Below are 23,600 nucleotides of genomic sequence, written 5' to 3' on the forward strand. Positions count from 1 at the left end.
TTGTAAGACAAGGGTAGAATTAGGCAAGTTAGGAAGGAGTCCATTGCAGTAATTCATGTGATTTGGATCAGGATGGTAATGAAAGAATTGGAGAGAGAATATATAGTTTGAAGACTTAATTGATGGAATTTCCTGGCTCAATTTGTGGATTGGGTATCAAGAGAAAGGAGTAAAGGATATACTACAGGGCAGGTATGCTTCTAAGTATTTGCAGTCCTGGGGCAAGAATGCAATGGAGACGCAAATGGTTAAATATTTTAAAGCTTTGTTCAATGGAAATATGTTCGGTGCCCCTGTCTTGACAAATAACATCTTCATAGGCACCTGAAAAGCCAGATTTAAAGTCCAGTGCCAGATCATTACTTACGAGGAGAGCTGATCCTCAGCCTGTCCTTCTCTTCCTATCCCTGTCTCTGAATTGTATGGCAAGGGGGACCTCCTGCCCATCTATATGGATATCGTAGCTTGCATGTTCAAAATCTGTCCACCACCCCTCCCTTATACACTAGTGCACACACTGATGTAATGCATTCCTTGAACAGTTGAACACATTTAGGCAGGGTATTTGGAATCCTGAGTACCTAGAGTTGGTCTAGAATGAGTATGAACTCTAAATAGGCATGTCATTTTACTCTTCTAAAGCTCAAGGCTCTGGATAAGGGCCTCTTGTTTTAAGAGCAATACTGCTCCAAGGTTCTTGGCCTGAGTAACTGTACAGGTGAAATTGCCATCAACTGAGAAGGGGGTTGCAGGTAAAGCAGATCAGGGTGAAGAGATGTTTGGGAGCACATAATATTTGAGTTCTTTATTAGATATCCAAATAGTACTGTAGAGAAGAGTAAAAAAATGTTCAACCTTCAGTAACCCTGGCCTGAACATAACAAAACTGAAGGCTGTTAAAACTAAAAAACTATTAAAAAACCAAAACATAAAAAATGTGGCTTTTAACTCCAGATCCTTATTGAACCAGTTCCATCCAGGGACTCCATCCTATCCAGAATGGTATTTTTCAATTTTTTATTAGCAAAAGCTCTAGGAACCCTATGTTCCACAGCCTAAAATCCCCTTAGACTCTTCCCTCTAGTGAACTACTCCATGAATATCTTCACCAGTATGTGTTCTCTTGCCTGGCATGTTAATATTATTTCTTAAATGTGGTAGCCTTTGTTTTATTCTTTGTCAACAAGAAGTTGGGTGTAAATTGGGGAGTCTGGCATTTTCCTAAAAATGAGACTGGATGAGACCAACAAGAGGAGAACTGAGGACAGCTCTCTGGGGCATTCTAATACTAAAAGATGGGGGGAAGAGGAAGAACCTGTAGAGGATACTGAGAGTGATTGGGGAGGTAGAAGGAAAATTAAGAGCTATGTCCTTGAAGCCAAGTGAAGAACTGTTTCCAAGAGGGGAAGCTAATCAACTGTCAGATGCTGCTGATACACAATGTGATGCAGAAAGCTGTAATATGCAATTCGAATCCACCTTTTCAAACTGGTTTACCAAAGCAGTGATTTCATTAGTTTGTTTTTGAAACTTTAGTAACTTGTGACATTTTGTAGGGTTTCATTATATCTACAGCTAAAGGTGTGGTATTTTGGGCAGAACAGTTATTTTTTTGTGAATTTTTTTCATTGTCTTAAAAACATGGTTAACATGGCCATTTTTGTGAATTGGATGTGACTGTTGAAAGAGCAAAGTTGTCACTGAACTACAAGATTCCTACACACCTGAGATCTCCAATAATGGATGTACTGTGGTCAGGGAAGGCACATTGTAGACTGACTTCTGAGCTGCTCACAAAGTCATTAAATCATTGTGAAATATCCAGGTGGAAATCGGGTGGGAAAGTATCTAGTTGTAAAATAAGTGCTGGTTTTTGAAATTTGAAAATTGTGCTGGTTTTCAGACATTTTGAATTAATTTAGAATGCTGCTGCATCTTGATTAACTGCAGAAGGTTAGATAACACTGAACATATTTTCTCTTAAGAAAATGGCTTGCACTTCAAGATTACATCTTAGTTTTTTACCCAGTCAAGTTTGTATTGTATCATTTTTCCGCATGAAATGTCCTTCACAACTACACGTGCCCTCAGAGTGAGTTGCACACTGTCCTTTCCACGTAAGCTGAAGAATGGCATTCTGTTAAAAGATGAACAGCTGGTCATGTAGAAATTCTCTGGAATGCTCACTTGTCCCACGAAGACAGCGAAAGAACTGAGATGTTAGGTGCAGGGTTTGTCACTGGTACATAGAATTGTTCATTTTTTAAAACCTAATCTTACTAGAAATTTTTATGTGATTTTAATAATTGCCTTTCTCCATATAAAACTGCTAATCCATTAACAATCTGAAGGCTCTCAGAGCCTACCAAGTGCAGTTCAGTCAGATTCAGGACTGTGCTGGAATTGTCCCATTTGCTAAGACATTGTTTCTTATACTAAGATTCAGGACCCTCCTGTGTTTAAAAGTTCTGTGTTTTCAATTACCTTGGAGTTCAGTTCGAATTTTTCAGCATGACACAAAGGATTTGACTCTTGCTCCCCAAGCTCCTCGCTCATTTCTTTGCTTGTTGAATTCTTTGTTTCAGCCAAAGTAAACTAGCAGATGAGCGAAGTCCTCCTTTCTTGGGCACAAGAAGCAGTCTTTCCTCTTCCTTCGGCCAACTCTGGTTTATTTCTTCTTCGTGTGTTTCTTCGTATTCTTGGGGTCGGTACACAGTCGGGGCTCTCTAGTGGATGAATTTCCCCACCAACAGGTTTGGTTTCGGTTTGTGCTCTTGAATCTGCCTTGTTTCCCAGAATATCTACAGAATTTTTTAAGATGCGAGAGTAGTAGGAGGGAGCTAGGGGCGAGTACAGCATTACCTTCCCCAGGTCACAGATGAATGAGATTACAAAACCGATCTGGCCCGTTAGGCGTTTCCAAAGAGAGAGACCCGCCGAGGCCATTCGGCTGTTTGGAGGGCTAAGCTGTGCCTTAAAGTGTGAGGTCTCCCGCTGGACATTCCCGGGATCTGTAACTGCAGTTGAGTTACTGTTGTGAGATGTTGTAGGCTGTGCGGATGGGTCAAGAAGGAATCTAGAGAGCTTGTGCCCCGGGTGAAGATAGGCTAGTGCCAGAGCTCCAGGGTCGAGAAAGGGAAGGTGAGACGTCCTCTGAAGTGGGTCACCCTTCTCTACTGGCGCTTCCAAACGGGACAGACGGTAGCGCTCTTGCCTTGATTTAACAATCGCCTTCTCTGCTCCAAGAAGAGCTAATGACTGGAAGCATACATGAGTGTAGACACTGTGTCCTCTCGGCCTTTGTGCCCTCAGATGTTTACATAGGGTCTCGGAGCACATCGCGAATCCCCGGGACTGCTTCCCGAGGGCAGCGAGACAGTTCGGCATTCCAGGCACTGCCTGGTAGCCGTACCCACCCTCGCAGCCCCCGTCCTCAATGAGGCTGGTAGAGACCCTGCCGGCCGGGGATAACCATAACAGTAGGATGGCCTCTCGGCGCCCTCTGAGCGTCGGCATTTGTCGCCGGGCAGCTGGGGCGCCCTCGGCTGTCGCCCCAGGCGGAGGAGAGGAGTTTCCGGGGCTCGGGTCCCTTGCAGCCTGCGCGGGGAAGGAGCACGGAAGCGAGTGGGCGGCGAGAGGCGGAGCGAGGGATGCGGGGGGCGTGGACGCGGCGGGCTTTGGAAAGGCCCCAAGTTAATGAGGCGTGCGCCGGCGGCAGAGCGCCTTTCCGAGCTGGGCTTTCCCCCGCGGTGCGGGCGCCAGGAGCCGCCTTTTCCGCTGGGTGTCACTCGGGGGTGGGGGGGATGGCCCATTCAAAAGCGCCGCGAGGGGGCCCGGCCAGTGGCCTTCAGTGAGCGCTCGCAAGAGGACGGCAGAGGCCCGGAGGCTCGCAGCTCCGGGACCTTGTGGCGCATCAGGACGCGGCTGCCCGCTTGCCGGGACCCCGAGCCGCCGCCTCCACCGCCGCCGCTCTGCTTCCTGCGTGTTAGCCTCCTCTGCGCGCTCCGGGCGGGCGGCCGCGGGAGCCGCTGGGGCGAGGACGGCGCGCGGTTGCTGCTGCTGCCCCCGGCCCGGGCGGCTGGAAGTGGAGAGGCCGAGCCGAGCGGCGCCCCTCCCTATGCCGGGAGGATGTTGGAGAGCAGTGGCTGCAAAGCGTTGAAGGAGGGTGTGTTGGAGAAGCGCAGCGACGGGTTGCTGCAGCTCTGGAAGAAAAAGTGCTGCATCCTCACTGAGGAGGGGCTGCTGCTTATCCCGCCCAAGCAGCTGCAACACCACCAGCAGCAGCAGCAGCAGCAGCAGCAGCAGCAACAGCCTGGGCAGGGGCCGGCCGAACCGTCCCAACCGGGAGGGCCCGCCGTGGCCAGCCTCGAGCCGCCGGTCAAGCTCAAGGAATTACACTTTTCCAACATGAAGACCGTGGACTGCGTGGAGCGCAAGGGCAAGTATATGTACTTCACTGTGGTGATGGCCGAGGGCAAGGAGATCGACTTTCGGTGCCCGCAGGACCAGGGCTGGAACGCCGAGATCACGCTGCAGATGGTGCAGTACAAGAATCGTCAGGCTATCCTGGCGGTCAAGTCCACACGGCAGAAGCAGCAGCACCTGGTCCAGCAGCAGCCCCCGCAGCCGCAGCTTCAACCCCAACCCCAGCCTCAACCCCAGGCTCAGCCTCAGCCCCAGCCCCAGTCACAGTCTCAGCCGCAGCCCCATGCCAAGCCCCAGCCCCAGCCTCAGCAGCTCCACCCATATCCGCACCCGCACCCGCACCCGCACCCACACCCACACCAACTACCGCACTCGCACCAACAGCCGCTCTCGCAGCCGCACGGCCACAGGCTTCTCCGCAGCACCTCCAACTCGGCCTGAAGGGGGCAGCACCCGGGCCAGGCAAGGTAAGGTCCCGGCAACTCGGGCTACCAAGGGCCTTTCCGAGGAGGAGGTCTCGCGGGCTGTTGGGAGGAGAAGGAAGCCTAATTCACGGGTGTGGTGCTTGGAGGGGAAACTGAGAAGTTACTACAAGTTTCTGGAGATGTAGAAAGAAGGGAAGCAAGCCGGAGGTAGGAGAGGCCGGGCAGAGAGGGGAGGATGAAGGACCTCGGGTTAGGCTGGGCAGCCTCGCGGACCGCGCGGGTCCGGTGGTGCGCTTCCCAGCGACGTCGCTGGCTCTGTTCGTGTCACCAGCGCCGCTCGAGTGTGGACACTCGAGGGAGCGACCCCGGTGTCTTTCTGAGCGCGCTTTGTCCGCCGGACTGGCCTGAAGAGAGCTGGGTTTTGGAGGATTCTGAGCCAATGACTTAATTGCCTGTCATTTCTTTCCAGGTTTTGAGGACTTGAGGAAGTGGGACGAGCACCTTTCTATTGTCTTCACTTGAATCGAAAGCAAAAGTCTCCCCGCCCCGCACCAGATCAAGTAGTTTGGACATCACCCTATTGATAACTTGAGATTCCTCTTAGTTTTCTGCATACTCTTCATCACAATGCGGGAAACGGTTTCAGTCCAGAAGGCTTTATTTATGAACCTTTGAAAGGATCTTCCAGTATGGTGGACCTTCTAGGAGCAATGATGTACTGTAATTTTATTTTAATGTATTTTGATTTATGATTATTTATTAGTTTTTTTTTTAAATGCTTGTTTTAAGACATTTCTGAATGTAGGCCATTTTCCAAAAAAGAAACTTTATTTTCAAAAACCTATTCCCTAGTAAATTCTAATCTTGGAAAAGAAAAAAAAAAAGTAGAAGGGCGGTGGAGGGGAAAACATTAAGAATTCATTCATTATTCCTAGGGCATTTTCAGAAGGTCTGACACTTTCATTGTTATGCCAGGTGGTTGAAATTAAACTCTGTGATATTACTTCTTTTTTTTTGAGATTTTTTTTTCTTAAACATATATTTTCTGTAGAAGTTTAAAAAGCTAAATGTTCAGAGTTGTATAACTATGAAAATCTAATTGCTTTTCTAAAAGGAAATTCGTAGTAATGATGTCTAATTCCAAATATTTAATACATAACCCAACTGATGGCAGGATGAACATACCATGAATATATGGTAGGGCTGGTGTAATGCAGGAAGAGCCTTGCTTATAACATCCGTTTGAAGGGACTAATAAGGAGATTTCTATGATTTCTGAGTATGAATGCACTAGGCGTTTCAAAAAACACAGTGGGGGGAAAAGAGAACCATTCAGTTTGTTTGAGAGAACATTTGTGCTCTTATCCACACTAGAGATTACCCTTCTCCAGCTTGGCACACTTTACTTGAACCACATTTTCTGACCCTTTTACTGTATTCTAGAAATATACTCTAGAATCTCATAGTTTAAAATACAGTTTGTAAATATTTTGAAGGACTAGGAGTCATAGCTTTTTTGTATTTGTACTGAAAATAATGTTGATGACAGAAACCAACTGTTTTGCTTTTTATTGCTCTCTGAGAAATTTGAGGGTTCTATGTTTTCCAGTTAGGTTAACTAAACTCAGAAATTGAAAAAGGAAGGACTGGATAAACACTGGATTTTCAGTGAGAAAACAACCCAGTCTTGTTTTAGCATCTACTTGTTCAGGAGTCTGAGGGGCGGGGTGGAGGGGGGAGCATGTGCTTTTTAAAGGTGGAACAAACCGTCTTCTGTGTCAAATCAAAAGGATGGTCAAAATCCACAAGGGCAGATGCTACTTAAGCTTAAAAAGAGCCATAGTTGATAACAAATCCTCTTGGGGCTGAAAATCACTTCCTATCTGCATGGCTTTACTGACGATCTCTGTTTTCCATTCTCTTTCCCACAAAGTCTTGATAGTATTTTTCCAGCATCCAAATGGGAATGGTCAGTATTAGGCTATTGCTAAGTTAGGTAGAACAGAAACAAAAATAGAATTTCATGCTAGAGATGTCTTTATTCTCCTTCCACCTAGAAAGGAATTTAGATCTAATTACTTTTTAGTGAAATATTTAAATGACGAAATTTTGAGATCACAACTCTAATCCGCAAAGTTGTGGGGAAAAACGAAAACTCAGGCAAATGGCAAGAAAAACTTAAGGGACTCCCACTTCCAGTGGCTAAGACACAGCTATGAAAATATGCTGCAAAGGGCAGAAGCATATATACACACACACATATATGTATATATGATGGGCAGTTCCGACAGCAAAGCTCAAGAGTTCTGAAGTATGGTTTGGCCTCTCTGAGACTACTGCTGTGCTTTTTAGATAATGTCTCATTGTATTGTTGTTTTAAAAATGCAGATCATAACATGATCTTCCCTGATTAAACCATAGTTTTTTCTTTCAAGTTTTTGTGCTATAAAAGTAAAATCTATACCAAATATTTTTTTTTTAAGATTTTGTTTATTTATTTGACAGAGAGAGAGACTGCGAGAGAGGGAACACAAGCAGGGGGAGTGGGAGAGGGAGAAGCAGGCTTCCCGCCGAGCAGGGAGCCCGATGTGGGGCTTGATCCCAGGACCCTGGGATCATGACCTGAGCCGAAGGCAGACACTTAACGACTGGGCCACCCAGGTGCCCATACCAAATATTTTTAAAATGAAGATTCATGTGGGCTTTTAAAAGATATTTGTATGTTGTTAGCTGACATATAGGCTAGGTAGTGTTGTTCAAAAAAATATGCCCAGGCTCCCTCCTGGCTGCTGGAAATTTTTTTCCTGCCCCCACCCCCCCATGGCTGTGGTTGTTATTGGGGCCACCAGAATCATGGTTACCTTGTCTTGTCTTTCCATAGCCCTTATTCCTTGGTCTGCTGTGATATTTACATTGAGTTGACCCTCTTAGTGGCTCTCTAGTCTGAACCCCTCTTAGCTTTTACCTGTGAAACCTCAGAAATTAGAAAGGAGAGAAATAGGATGTTTTTTGTTGTTTGACACTTTGAAATGATTATGGCTGAATCATTTTTTCAGGACAACAACAACAAAAAGCATGCTTACCAAAACTCAACAAAACAAAATATAAATGCAAATCATTTAATGTGTCAGTGCCCAAATTCTACCATATTCTGTAAGAAAATGATACAAACCACCTAAGGTATTTTGAGGCCTGATAAATCATGGAAAAAGGTAAAAATGATTCTTTCAGTCCAAGAAAAGGAAAAAGGAAAGGACAGGTCCAATAGAAAATGCACCCCTTAAATAAACACAATGTAAAGAGTTGGAAAAGGAATGGAAGAAGACATGAAAAGGAATGTCCCCATCTGGAAACTGAACTTTTGTCCTTGAACTTGTGTTGACACCAAGCCTTGGACACAGTGAGCTCAATCACTATTTGTTGGGACAAATGAATGAAAGAAGAAAAAATACGTAGCTCCCAGTATCCAGGAGGTGCTTTCTCTTGCCTCACACAGCGCTCCCTTCACTGGCTTTCATGTCGTTCCCGAGAACAAGTACCACTGGGCAGGCTAAGCCTCCTGACGAAGCTCCTTAGACAGACTTTCTTCGCAGAAATGCACATGGACCTGCGTGTGCCCTACACGGAGTGCTGAGGTCAGAGAGTAAATGGCCATAAAGGGCCCTTTCAAAGTGAGCGTTTCCGTCATAGAGGAAACTGGGATTCTCTCATCATGTAGAAATCAACCCGACTTTATAATTTCACTTAACGTGTTTTTTCCGATGGAGGTTAAAACAAAAACCAAAAAGCAACTCATTGCTTAAAGGAGCTCCCTTCCCATGTAAACACCACGAGGAAGGCTTGCTTTGACTCTTTCCTGCTCTCATACACCAACACTCGGTTTCTCTTAAAGGCCCCTCACTTTAAATCTGACACTGCACGAGTTTGTTGCCAGTGTGTGAGTTCAAGCACATTGCTTGTTTTCTGTCCCCAGGGAAAGCGACTTGGTTTTCGTTGGGCTCCAGTCATTTGCAGTGTCCTGGGCAGGGGCAGGCTGAGGAGAGGTTCTGAGACTTGAGTGAGACGGGAACAATCCCATGGAGCTCAGCTTTGTAGGTGAAAATGGGCCTGGGAGTATTCCTTCTTCTCTTGTAAATGTCAAGCTAATTTGCTTTTGCTTTACCAATAAACTGCCCTCAGCCGCAGCCTGAAATTTAAACTTGGGAATTATAGAGCTTGATATTGAGTATATCAGCCATTCTTTCAAGAGAAATATACATGTTTACCTAAAGCAACCTAAGATGTATTAATTGTGGAATTCTGTTGAATGGGTTTTAAAGATCTGTTTTCTAAATTCTTGACACAATTCGAAGGGTGACTTTTTGATCTGCAGTGTTGAACAGCCAATCTAGATTTACAGAAGATTGGATGACAAAGGGGTCTGTGACTTTGTTGGCCGGACATTTGCCAAATGGAGGATAGAATCCAGCAGGGTTTTCCTGGCAGGGCACAATTGTCCAGTGAAGGCAGCTGAAGGACTCTGGAAGCATCTGCATAAAAGCTGGTGAGACCTATGGCAACCTGCTCTAAAGTGACCTGTCGGTGATCAGTTAGGCACTGGGGAAGGTTTAATAATAGGTGGTCCTTCTGGATTACTGTATTTATTTTGAGAAGAAAGATAAAACTATTGTCCATTACATTCCACCGTCAGTCTTCTGCTTAGTTTTAGAATATGCAAATGTCGGCTTCTGAAAACCAAGCATCACCAGGTACCAAATGCTTTAGAGAATGTCACATTTGTGAACTTAATAGTGTGGTCATAATTTGTGTAAATATGTCTCAAATGATTTTGGAGAGATGTGATTTATTTTTCATATTTTCAAAATGCATTCCATTTCAAATAAAGTATCCATTGTGATGACCAACCTGTGCCCCTTTTGGAGGCCTTGTTCACGTGGCATGTACAATATGTGTTCCAGTGGGAGAAAGGTTCTAAAGGGCTTGGGTGTTATAAAGGCCATTGGCCATTCTGGGAAGAAAAGGACCATTTTTGAGGTTGGGAACTTTTTTTAAGACTTATTTATTTATTTATTTATTTTGGAGGGGGTGTTTGGGGGGGTGGGGCAGAGGGAGAGAGAAAATCTCAAGCAGACACTGAGCTGAGCGTGGAGCCCCACGCGGGGCTCGATCTCACAACCCTAAGATCACAACCTGAGCCAAAATCAAGAGTCGGGTGCTTAACCAACTGAGCCACCCAGGTGCCCCAGCTGGGAATTTTTAATATAGAAATTCACTAAGATCTTTTGGTGAAATAAATAGCTTTCAGATTGCTAATGAATTTGAGTTGAATTTTCCATAGCACCCCAGAGGATGAGAAATGGTCCCTAGTGATTACCTTGAAGGCAGTTCCCTCTGAGTTCCTGACAGATTAGTTCTCAGTCTCTTGAGAGCATAAAGCCTCAACTCTGAGAGAATCATTCTTCAAACAGGTTATTTGTAAAGCTTCCTGTTTTGTGTTGAGAGCAGAAGAGAGACTTGATTCTTTAAAGGAAAATAATATAACTTTACTCTTACAATCTCCACTGGCATCTAAAAGACATTATATCTCAAAAGACTTTCAAATGGGGAATTTGAAGGCAATTTTTTTTTATCCTTTGGCATAGTCTTACAGTGATAGCTTTATTGCTCTGCCGTTTCTTTGTTTTTTAAAGAAGAAATGAAAAACGAGAAGACAAGTTACTGCCATTGCAAGGGGATGTCAGGGGTACCGTGTGAAAAGGGGGTAAAGCCGGGTTGGAAGGACTTCAGAGTCCTAGTGCGTAGGTTCAAGCCTGGGTTCTATCACTTACCAGATAGGTAGATCTTGCATGTCTTAACCTTTTAGAAACCCAATTTCCTTCTCTGTTAAATTGTTAACAAAAGTTCCTACCTTAGGGTTATTGAGAAGATTTAGTAAGTTAGCACACATCAAGGTGCTTAGAAGCTCCCTGCATACAGCAGCTAAACTGGCTTGGGAATCATTATAGCCATATGAATGTATAATATATGACGTTTTTAAAGCTATGAATTGTATTTTTTGAGATCTCAGCACTTCTTTTAAAGGGTAAGACCGGTATGATGGCAACATCCTTGTATTTAACTTTGAAAAAGAAAAATAATCATTATTCATAGTGCTCCTGTTTTCATTTGCTTATTACTTTCCAGTTGTGGCCCACATGCTTATATATTTTAAGCGAGTTACAATTAAACAATAAAAATACTCTTATATGTATCTGTAGAGGCAATCACCCAGATTGCCACTTCAGGGCAGAGAGGACATTTGGTCCCCAGATATGGGAATGAATGTTGGTGGCTGTTGTGCTCTCAGTCCTTTCCCTGGAATTATCCTCAGCCTTGTCTCAAGGAGAGCCACCTTGCTCTAGGATGCACTCCTTGGGGATAGCCCACATCTGGTGATTGGTCTGTGGAGAGTGGAGAAAGACCAGGAGCTGTTGTATCCATCAGGACAGGTGTAAGGGGCATCCAGAGCTCCCCACAGAATTGTTGAGGCCTGTCTCAACAGTGAATTTGCACTGCAGTTCAGTTCCCCCTCTGACCCATCCTGTTTCCCTTGTTCCTTCACAGGTAAGTTTCCCAGGAACCCTGACCCTCCTCCCCCCTTCCCACCCAAACCTCCTGCAATCAAATCTGAGAGTCTCAGAACCTATTTCTCAAGGAATCCTATGACTATGTCTGTGAATGAACACCTATGTAGAAAGAATGTATGAATATACATATTTATACATCTGTATGTACACACATACAATATTTATAAATATTTATTTCTACCACTATGTTTCTGTAGGAAGGTTGGCGATATTGGACACAGTATATAGTATAATGGTTAAGCCTATGCTTTAGAGTAGAAGCTCTAAACCTGGAGCAATTTTGTTCCCCAGGAGACCTTTGACAATGTTTGGAGACACTTTTGGTTTTCACAACTGGTGGTAGAGGTCAGGGATCAATATCCTACAATGCTCAGAACAGACAGATCTTCACAACGAAGAATTATTTAGTCCAAAATGCCAAGAGTGCCAAAGTTGAGAAACCATGCTTTAGAGCCAGATAATCTTGTTCTTGTTAGCTGAGTTCCCTTGGGAAAGTGAGGTATTTTAACTTCAGTTTTCATGTGTAAAATGCAGACAATACTGGTACCTGTCTCATGGAGTTGTGAAACCAAAAGTAGGTAGTTTACATAAAGGGCTGTCACTGTTCCTGTCACCAAGTACCCATTCAATACATGGTAGCTATCATCCTAATTATTATTATTTAAAGTCATATGGCAACATCATATCCCATTGTTTTGATATATTATTTCATTGATTTTCCTATTGTCATCCAGTGAGTTTCTGTTTTTATGCTATTGTCAATGCTGCTTCAATAAATATATTCATGTATTCCTCATGTTGAAAAGAGCAGGGACTTGGATTCTAGTTCTGACTCTGCTTAGTCTTGTGACATTAGGCAGCTCATTTAATCTCTCTGAGCCTTAGTCTCCTCATTTGTAAGTGGGAATAGTAGCCCGGCTCTTGAGGCGATATTATGGACACACTATGAAGTGGCAGTGAAATCTCCATGAGTTCAAGTCCCAGATCTACCACTTAACTACTTTACACTCACAACAAAGCACTATGGGAATGAAAACATTGTTACTATCTGGCTACTATTTTAAGAGGGATTAGATATTATATCTATATATCTATTATACCTATAGATATCATATGTGTATATAATACACATATGTGTATTCCAATCCAAATAATCTGGCTTTAAGAAGTAGAAGGTTATTGCAACTAAAAAAATGACATCAAGTAATTCTGGTCTTTTTTAAAAATAGAATTTAAGCCAAATTTATATTTATATTAAAGTGGAAAGAATCATGTGAACATAATATTACAACTGTCCAGAATTACCAACAGAGGAAAAGCTGAGGCATGAGCTCACTGGCCATATGAAGCTATTGAACAAGGCGTTCTTACTTGCTTTGCTTCTTTTTCAAAGACCTTGTTGGAAACTCTCACCATCCAGAAAGGCAAGTAAATATCACCGTGTGAGAGTTCTAGAGCCCCAGCCTTGATTGCCTACAGAGTGAGTCTGGTTATCAAAGATGGCACAGGTGGGGGCCAGAGGACTTTGGAGATTTAGACAACGATGTGGGTGGAATGCAGCTGTGGGCAGGTCTCCTTGGTCTGAGGGTTGTTTGGCATCTGCCTTTAATTTGAAGAGATTGTTAGCACCTGAGGACAGAGCTGTCCAGTTTGTTACCTGATAGGTCACAATTGACTGCTCTGAGGTAGGGTAGATGTGGGCTACTTCCCTGCCCGGGCATTCACCTGAAGCATCTGGTGTTTTGTTAGACTCCGGAAATGAAGACTTGAAAAAATCGTCCATGTGGTTACGTTGCCTACTCTCAAACCCTGCCAGAGTCATTTATAATGGAGTGAGCAAACACAAACTGCCGTCCTGTAAGACCAGACATCCTGATGAATGAGTATTCGACTGTTGTGCAGAAAGAAACAGGAAATGACTCTTGAGGAGTCTCAACGTTTTAATTATGTCATTGTCCTCCGCTGGCTCTCTCCCGATGCTGATAGTTCACACAGGTCATTTTGCAATTATTTTGAACTCTGCTGGAGCAAATTCTACCAAGTAGTGCAGCTAACCCCGTCAGGGCTGACTCATCACCTCAAAAGCGCAGAGCGGCTTTGTGACTCATCACAGTCAAAGAAGCCAAACTTGTAATAATTTTAGGCATATTCCCTTTCTGGTTTTTTGCTGTTGAAGAAATGCCCATTTCTACAAAACTTGGCTGCAGTTTGTAAACACACACTTTAACGATCCTTCTAAGTAACTCCCAGTACATGTACGTGCGTGTGTGTGTGTGTGTGTGTGTGTTCACTTTTCCTGCTAGTAACTTTCATGGCTAATGAAGGCGGGTTGGTCAGTTTTTTGTTGCAGAACGTGACATCTGAAGGGTTTGAAACAACACTGGGCAGAGCTGGCTCCCTCAGAACGTTAAGCATCCTGCTTTGAGGGTCAGCCCCACCTTGCCTAAACTCCTGTTACAAAGCAGTGGTCTGTGGTGGTGCCAGGGCCCTTTGCAATTTCCTGTTGTTTTGTTTCAACACCACCAAAGGAGGGAATGGCTAGATCTCAGTGGGAGAATAATTCAATAACTTTATCCTTAGTCCCTGACAACAAAGGAGACTCTTTTTTTTTTAAGATTTTATTTATTTATTTGAGAGAGAATGAGAGACAGAGAGCATGAGAGGGAGGAGGGTCAGAGGGAGAAGCAGACTCCCTGCCGAGCAGGGAGCCCGATGCAGGACTCGATCCCGGGACTCCAGGATCATGACCTGAGCCGAAGGCAGTCGCTTAACCAACTGAGCCACCCAGGTGCCCAACAAAGGAGACTCTTAAGGTAGATAAAAACACAACACTCCTATGAGTTGTGTTTGCGGGTGTGAGAGTGAATCTGATCCTTCCACAATGCACAGTCTCACTATTCAATAATTGTAATTATTGCCAGAAGTTCTAATTAAGTCCTGATGCCTATAAAAAGTGCCAGGTAGCTACTGGAAGACCTGAGCTGCATGACTTTCTCAACAGCTAGTGGACCCTTCTTTGTATTTGCCTTCTATAAAATGGTAGTCAATAATACCTCTCTTCTTCTTGCATAAATCGTGGGTTAGAGACCAAAGCTGAAAACGGAATTTTAGGAGTTTAGACAAAGTCTCCTTCATCCTTCCCCTTTTCGCGGAGGAATAAAATGAAGCTGGCGGCGGGGAGGGGGGGGCAATGACCTGCCCATGGTCACACAGCCAGTTAAAGTCGATGACCAGATTAGAACCTGAATCCAGCTTTCCTGATTCTTTTTTTTTTCTTTTAAAGATTTTATTTATTTATTTGACAGAGAGAGACAGCGAGAGAGGGAACACAAGCAGGCGGAGTGGGAGAGGGAGAAGCAGGCTCCCCGCTGAGCAGAGAGCCTGACGCAGGGCTCGATCCCAAGACCCTGGGATCATGACCTGAACTGAAGGCAGACGCTTAACAACTGAGCCACCCAGGCGCCCCCAGCTTTCCTGATTCTTAATTAATGCTTTTCCCACTGTACCACCATTTTGTGAGGTATGGAAGATAATTTACCTCAAGATGTGGTTGTTCTTGTGGATAACCACTTGAAGAATTCAGACATCACAGCTTTCCCCCCCATAAGTATACATTCTCATTTAAATTATATAAACCATCTTAAGGAGTTTATAGATATTCAAAATAAACCATTTATTTTAATTAAATTCCAATTCCACAAGTTTAAAAAGTGAGTTGTGTCTTAGACCTTTCAAATATAATCCGTGTGTGGGGGTTAACAGAAACGTTAAGAAGAGGAAAATTCACAAAAGAAAGCAGATACATATTTTGCAAAGGACATATTTTATAATATGGTGGTTGGGATATATATATATATATTTAATTTATTGAAAATCATTTATTTAGAAATTGGGTTAAAAAGATTTGGGAATTTGTTTTATCATATGACTTCCAAAATATTCACAGAATGTTTCCAGTGTTATTAGTCACCCTTGAGGTCTTGAAATTATCTCCGAAGTTGAAAATTTTGAAGTGATTTGAATGTTTATACAGTTACTTGAGGAGGAAGCTGACTGGCTTTTCTAGCCTCTCTGTGTAGGTGTCAGGAGAAATACTCCCTGAAAAAAGTTTGTGGAAGGAGGTGGATCCATGGGCATCCATGAAATCCTAGTAGGTGGGATGGTGAACCTTGTTGCTGCCCTTTTAGGAAACTAGGTGAATGTAACCCACATGGCCACAAAGTCAATCATAGATAACAGTTTATGACCTACCTAGGACATTAAATGCCCAAACTGGACAACTTGGAGATTTCATGAGAGGAGAGGGAAGAAAGAAGAAGAGGGATCTTGAACGAGTACGTGTGCTCCAGCATCCAGTGAACAGGTTTTTGATTCAAAATTATGTATGCGCCCCGGGTGACGCCATTATTTCCTCTTACATAAAATGACCTTTTCCGGGGCTTCATTCATAGCACTTGGCTCCCTCCCGGAGTCACAGTGCTTGTCACAAGGCAGCGGGCTGCCTGCTTGTCCTTCTGCAGTGATGACTGGACGGGCTTGATAGCAAGGACGCTGACAGCCTCTCTCTGATGGCAGATTGTCAGCATTCTTGACCCGGGCACTTTAAGAGCTTGGGAAAACACTTTGATTTCAATGTGGCTTTAAAAAACAAGGTCCAGTTGAACCGAGCGACTGTGTAACATAGGTCCACAGAGCAGTTTTTGTAGGATTAGCTGGCCCTCAGGGCCCCTAAACAAATTCATGATGGTGTCAGTGTCATAATCAGGGGATCCTCTTATTTGTATGCATTTAACCTGACATAGAAAATCAATATTCTTACTTCAAAGTTATTGCACTGGGATTAACATGCGGAGCAGGGACAAGAGACAAAGAATGTGTGGGAATTAGAAATATGGAAAGAGTTGGGTGTGAAACAGAAGGGTATGTGAGTTGTTAAGGGTGGACGCAGGCAGGCCCGGGGCGTGAAGAGCTCTTGCAAGACAACGGAGGGCCAAGGAACATATTTTTTGAAAGACTTCCTCAATTCATACTTTCCTCAAGTACCAAAGAATATTTCCCTTTTTCTCAGGATGTAAAGTTCCTATGGACCTTTAAGGGTTTGATTTGTTTCTAACAAAGGATTATGAACATCATTTTTTTAAAACTTTTTTTAAAAAGTCTTATTTATTTAGTTTTGAGAGAGAGAGAGAGGAAGCCCAAGCAGAGGGAGTGCAAGAGGGAGAAGCAGGCTTCCCACGGAGCAGGGAGCCCGATGCGCAGCTCGGCTGGATCCCAGGACCCTGGGATCATGACCTGAGCCGAAGGCAGACGCTTAACCGACTGAGCCACTCAGGCTCCCTGAACATCATTTTTTAAAAAAATAGAGATTAATTTGGAGGAAAAGAGAAATGAAGAATTAAGATTTCTTCTCTCTTTTGAAAACTGTTTCTCCTCTAAATGAGAAGAAAAGGGAAGTAAATGCAGAATAAAGGGGAACTTCTGTGAGTTTTCTATAGGCTCAAATCTTTTAAGAAACAGTTTCTGTAATTAGGCTTGAGTTTGAAAAGCTGACATTAGACCAGACTGTAGGAAGGGGTGAAGGCAGTCCCGTCTCTCCCACTGATACCAGCTGTTGATTCAGACAAGGTACAGAAAGTGCTTCACCCAGTGCCAAGTTCATAGTAAGTGCTCAACAAGGAAGAGCAACGATAGTAACAATGAGACGGTTGGATGCGGGCAGATCTTTTTGGGGTCTGGCGGGCAGACTTGCCATGATTTTTTGCACTTTTTTTTTTTTTTTTTTTGTAAATAAAGATAATGTTAACAGCACACCTTAACAAAACTGGTTGCTAATTCACATATAAATAAGACACTTGTTTTAAAACAAGAATTAGGGAATACAGACACCTATATAAAAATTGGTACTGTTTCTCCAGTGTTGTTAGCAATGATTGATAAGCCTGATTCTACTCAGCCAATTTAGCTAAAAAATAAGCTTAAACTTATTTTTTCTGTAAGTAGGAGATGCCCTTAAGAAAATTTATGTGCAGGGCGTAGCGGCAGGCGTACAGGCAATACAAATAGAAGTATACTGTAAGGTTTGCTCTCAAGAAATTTGCATCTGAAACCCTTTGGAAGATAAGACATAGTACTATTGGTGGTCTAGTACTAATCATAGCTAAAAGAGTATTAGTAATAGTAGCAACAGCAACTAACATTTATTGGGTAATTAGTAAGTGCCAGGCCCTACACTACATGTTTTATAGGAATTATCTTATTTGCTTAGTATAGAGAGATCTTTGATGTAGGTACTTCAATCGGCATTAGATTTGATGGTATTTAACAAGTAGCTCCAAATAAGCATATTAAGATAGAGATTTTCTTCTCCTTTATATAAAAGAAATCTGCAGGTGGGCCATTTAGGGCTGGTACAGTGACTTCTTGGTCATCATGGAACCACCTCCTTTTATCTTTCTCTTCCACCGCCCAGTTGGTACCGGGCTTATATCCTCATGATCCAAGATGTTTGCTGAAGTTCCAGACACATTATCTGAGTCCTAGACAAGAAGAAAGAGAAATTGGGAGCAGATCAAAAGGAACATTTTCCAGATAAGTATTTCTTTTTTAGAGAAATTTTGGTATCCCCATAGGATGACTTTCACTTACATCTTATTTTCCATCCAAAGTTGCAAGGAAGGCCAGAAATGTATCCCTTCAGCAAGGCACGTTGCCATCCCCACTAAAATCAGGGTTCTGTCAGCAAAGAAGGGGGCAAGAATGATTTTGGGGAAGAGAACTAGCAATCTCAGCCATGGTTCTTATCACCCTCCAGTTAGTAGTTGAGAAATTGAGGATTGGGAATTGAAGACACTTGCCAGCAAACAGTGGGACCAGGATTGTCATTCAAGCATCTAACTCTATTGCCTTTGTGTTTAACCCCTATGCAAGCCATGCCCATATATTGGGGTGAAAATACAAGGCAGACCTCTCACAAGCATGGGGGGATGCTTAAAAACATCAATGTACAGTCTTTTACGTATTGTCACAATTCTTCCTAAGGTCTTACATGTTCCTTTCAAATATGGTAGTGTTGTAATGATGTTCAATTGGTTCTTTTTTTTTTTTTAAGATTTTTATTTATTTATTTGTCAGAGAGAGAGAGAGACAGAGACAGAGCACAAGCAGGGGGAGCAGAGGTAGAGGGAGATACAGACTCCCGCTGAGCAGGGAGCCCGATGTGGGACTTGATTCCAGGACCCTGGGATCATGACTTGAGCCGAAGGCAGATGCTTAACCGACTGAGCCATCCAGGTGTCCCTAAATTGGTTCTTTTTTACATTTGAACAATTTAACTAGAAAGATTTTTAAAACAGAAAGATGAGGTCACTTTCATGCCTTTGTGTCAGAGTCCTATTGACATAGGAGAGATATAAGACAGATCTAAGGTTTCAGAGGAATCCGGGGTACTGAAGGTGGATCTCCATCAGTGCTGCTTGGGTATTTTACGGCAGCCAGCCCTCTTAGAGACCTCACGTCCATCCACATTTGAAGGTTCCATGACAAGATCCTAATCAGGGAAACAGGAAAAGAAATGAATGATTTTCATTCATGCTCAACAAGAGGTGCACACTTAGTGTTTATTATATGTTGAGAGCTTATTCTTTAAGGAGTTCCTTCAAGGGTCAGTAGAGTGGTGCAAAGACTCTTGGAGTCTAGACTTGGCTTTGCTGCTAATGAGCTGTGTGATCCTAAGCAAATGACTTTGCCTAAAGATATGTCTTCGATTGCTCCCTTTCAATGATAATATTTTACAATTATTAGTTATTTGTAAACTCAACTGCCTTTCTTTGAAAAGAGTAGAAGCTTTAAATTTGGAGGACCTGGGTTCTACTCCTAGCTCTGCCTCTCCTAAGCTATGTGACTTTGCACGAGTCACCTCACATACTTGAATTTCAGTTTCCTTACCTGTAAAATGGGAATAATGAAATTTGTACCATAGAGCTATTGTGAAGATTAAAATAAATAATATTTGTGAAAGTGCTTTGCATAGTAGTACATGATCAGTAAATGCAATCAATATATGTTATTAACCCAATGTAACAGTTCTTTTTTAGTACTTAATGCATTATATCTATTTTATACCCAATTAAGAGAGAGAGAGAGATATTGATATTTTATGTCATCTCTATCTGCATTGGGAGAGACAGTAAAGGAAGGGATTTCTAGCTTATACCCATAGGTCAATATGTGGTCTCTTCTGTTCATCTAGTTAGGTTTAGATACAACACCAAAGACCTTTCCCCTGCTGGGAAGCCTGTGTCTATTCAGGCAAAACATCTAGGAAGAGCTTGTCTCCGGTGTATGCCAAAGAGCATCTCCATCTCATGACCTCTTTATCTCCATCCACTGGAGCCACAGACATTGAAATCTCTATCAGCTCACAAGACCATCTGTCTTTATTCTGTACTTTCCCCTCATCCTTTCTTTAGGAAAAAGAAGGATCTACAACAAGACATGCTTACTTGGTAGGGTTTTGTTTTGGTGTTGTTTCAACAGCCCAATATGCCTTCAACTCAACCTCCTTCAACTCCTATCCAATGAAAACCCAGCTGTACAATGAGAACTGCTGATCAGAATGATGAAAGACATTAGTGACCCAAGTGCCCGATTATTCCCTAGACCTGGAATAAATGCTAGCATGATCTAGAATTATTTTCTACGTGCTGGCCTGAAATGCAAATGGGTACTTCTCAAAGACTTGATTTAGGCAGAAAATGTATTGAGCTGACTCCTCGATTACCTGAACACTCTAGTGAGCAGTGTTTACCTTCAATAATGTAACCAGAGACAATAATGATTGAGGAAACACTAAAGATGTATTTATAGTAGTTACTATTTTGTTCCAGCATTTGCTTTATGACATGTCCTTTATCTTAACAGTGCTACTAGGTAGGTAGTGTTATCTCCCTTTTTCTGATAAGAAAATAGAAGCTTACAGAAGTTCAATAAGTTCCCAAGATCAGAAGGCAATGACACAGATCTAGGACACTCCAGAGGTCCTGCTCCTTCCACAACGGGAGGCTGACTTCCAGCCCTTCAGACTTAGCGGGAATGGTGGAGCCCAAGCACAGATGGGCTCATCTTTTCCTGGGGAGAGAGGGGCCTTGGCAGAGGGCAGCTCTGAGGCCAGGATGACTTTCCAGAGAAGAGTGTGGTGCCAGAGGCCATCATCAGCCTGCAGATTCTCTTCCCAGACCACCCTGCTAAGCAGTCTGTGAGCTTTGAAGTTATCATTTTAGTTATGGAATGATGCGGTTATGGATCAAGGGGAAAAAACATAATGACTAGTTTCATTTAGCATTTATTTAAAAAAAATACACACATGCCTTTATAGGGAATGGAATGGAAGTCTTGTCTCCCAACTGCAACAACAGGATGACTTCCTGGGGAATTAATGGGAACATCTTGTCATCCCAGAGACCCGCCCACCTTGCCAAGACTGAACCCTTGGCCTTATCCAAGGAAGACACATAAATCACAGTGAATGGGAAGGCTGGGTGGCAGACTGTGGGGTGTGGGCACTTGCACAGAATACAAGTGCAAAGGAGCTAAAATCTAGACAGGGGGTGGGGGCTCAAGACCTGGCCCACTCACCATGCTGCCTTCACCTTGTTCTCACCAACACTTGATTTTATTTGATTTTTTGGTAATTTATCAAATTTGGCTCCTTGTGTCTCATTTGCCTTTAGAGTCTCTGCAGAGCCCCAGGGCAGAGCTGCCTCCCTCAATCTGCAGAACAAAGGCTCAGGAGAAGCTGTGGAATCCAGGTTTGCTCTTCAGGTGTGAGAGGCACCTCCTTGTCATAAGGGGGACCCCTCTATCTCCCACTGGGAGGAAGTGTGAATGTGTAGAAGACATTTTCCTAGGATGACTAGTTTCCTAAGGAATGTGGAAGTTACAGAGAGGGCAGACATGTAAACAGTAAGACAGACTTTGCTAGGAAGCAGAAAGGGGAAAGGTTTTGAGTGCAGATGCAAATTCTAGCCCTTACAAAGAGAAAATTAAGGGTGAATAGCCTGGAAGCATAAGGAGGCTCTCACATTTTTATCTGATTCCACCCGTGATTCCTTCTACAGCAGGTGATGATGTTGCCCAGCAGTGAGCTTTTTCCAAGAGTTGCGTTTCTGTACTCCCCACTCCCCCCCCCCCCCCCTTGGTCTGCCTGCAGCCTTATCCCTCCAAGGCCTCTGCACTTGACATCTGGGCAGTCTGACTACTCTGTGGATGGGGACCTTCCCTTTTGACTCCTGCCCACAGTCTATGCCTCCCCCCAGCCCACTCCTTTCCACATGATCTGCTCTCACTGCACGTCTGACCTTTTAACATGAGGGTGCTCACAGTACTTTCTAGAAGGAGGCTTCTCTCATGGAGTGCATGGCCCTGAGAGGGTTAGGATCCCAGGGAAGGAGCAGCTCCAGTTTCCCTGGTGGTGAGCACGTGCAGTCAAAGTATATGATAGCACATCACCAGCTAAGGCAAGAAGCTGGAGATGGAAATGGGGTTCAGTGGAGGATCAGGATCACAGATGGCAGAGAAAAGAATGAAGCCTTGTGGGAACCCACAGGTGGGAGTAAGCACGCATGGCACAGAGGGGAAAAGAGCTGAGCCAGTCTCCATTAGTATTATGGTCTTCTTAAGAAATCCTAATGTCCCCAGACCCCCTGATCATGGAGATACATGTGTGCGCAATGCTGACAGTGGTATTTGGTTGGACCCCAACCCGCTCACCTTTGCCTCCTCCCCTTTTTCCCTAGAAGGTCGGGACAAGATGACTCTGCTGGATGCTTGGTGCTGACCGTTCAGTCAAAGCTATTATCAGCATGACTGCTGCCATGTCCTCTGTCACGGCTGTCTTGGGTTTGTCCCTCCAGTGACCACAGGGCCTTTTGAGATCTTGGAGTTGAGTCTGGCTCTTTCAATTTATACCATCACCACTGAGGAACTTTGAGAGGCCTCCCAGGCCTGGGCCATATGTCATTTGTGACCCCAGCGTGTGTGATACTGAAAAGTGTCCATCAGCAGAGGTTCCCCACACAAGACCTGCCCTTAGCTGCCTTCCTCCTGGGTGGTCCCCAATCATCAGTTCATCTTTCTTACCTCCCCACTGCTGTCCCAGGAAATCAAGGCAGCATTTGCTCAGGGGTGTTAATCCCAGTCTACCAGGTGTCTACTGTCAAGACCAAAGTCCCTTTGCTGTTTTTTTCTGGGAGTCTTAGGACTTCCTCACACAGATAGAGGACTCCTGGTAGCCTATCCCATTTCAGTTTCCAAAATAAGCATGTAAATTAGTTCCCTACAGTGACATATAATTTAAAAAGTAGCAAAATCATTCTTTATGGATAGACTTGTAGAGACCAGGCCAGACTTGTGTTTTTAGGCAAAAACAGAGACTATTTCAATGAGGTCTTATTAGGCCCTGAGCTATTTTTGAGGTTGAGTGCTGGGAATCCTTTTAGTAATACAAGGCAGAATCCCTTTGGGCATATTGGACCACCCCCAGAGATACAAAGTGGATTGCAGAGGCATTCCAAAGAGAGGCTGGGAAAAACCTGACAGGAAGTATTCCCAGAACACTCTACTCCCCAAGTCCCTTTTGGCTAATGACTAGGGCATAACTGTAAACACAGCAGAAGGGCTTCAAAGAAGAGTGATTTGTATATGTGAACATCAGCTACTCAGCAAACAGAAAAAATGCCCTCCTGGCTTTTGCCAAACTCATAGCACCCCGTATACCAGGGCATTCTGACTTTAATCAAGGAAACATGCATGTCTATTACCCACGGCCATGTCTAAGCCCCACATACAGCCCTCCAAACATGCCCCCCCCCCACCCCCCAGCGGGCTCCATCTTTCAGCCAGATTTTCCTGGCGTTGGGAAGAAGAGTGATGGCTGAGACATGAGAAAAGGGGGAAAGGAGGCCAAGATGGTCAGGTTACTGGATCTCATTTGATGTCCACACAGGGTGGGTTTCTGGTGGTCATGGTCTTGACATGCATGACCTGGCTGATCACCCAGTTAATACTGCTCAGCAGCGCCTGGCCTCACAGAACAAGACATATGTGCGCTTTGGAATTGGATAAGCCA

General features: G+C 43.8%; 1 protein-coding gene across 1 annotated transcript; it reads left to right on the forward strand.

The window, feature by feature from the left end:
- The first annotated feature begins 3,696 nt into the window (after positions 1-3,696).
- Positions 3,697-7,336, forward strand: PHLDA1 (pleckstrin homology like domain family A member 1). Its single transcript, XM_032393764.1, has 2 exons — positions 3,697-4,892; positions 5,320-7,336. The coding sequence occupies exon 1, from the start codon at positions 3,697-3,699 to the stop codon at positions 4,864-4,866; it is 1,170 nt and encodes a 389-aa protein (XP_032249655.1). The 3' UTR covers positions 4,867-4,892; positions 5,320-7,336.
- Positions 7,337-23,600: the final 16,264 nt, after the last annotated feature.

This window comes from Phoca vitulina, unplaced genomic scaffold (assembly GCF_004348235.1).
Source record: "Phoca vitulina isolate PV1807 unplaced genomic scaffold, GSC_HSeal_1.0 scaffold76, whole genome shotgun sequence".
In the NCBI taxonomy this organism is placed as follows: domain Eukaryota; kingdom Metazoa; phylum Chordata; class Mammalia; order Carnivora; family Phocidae; genus Phoca; species Phoca vitulina.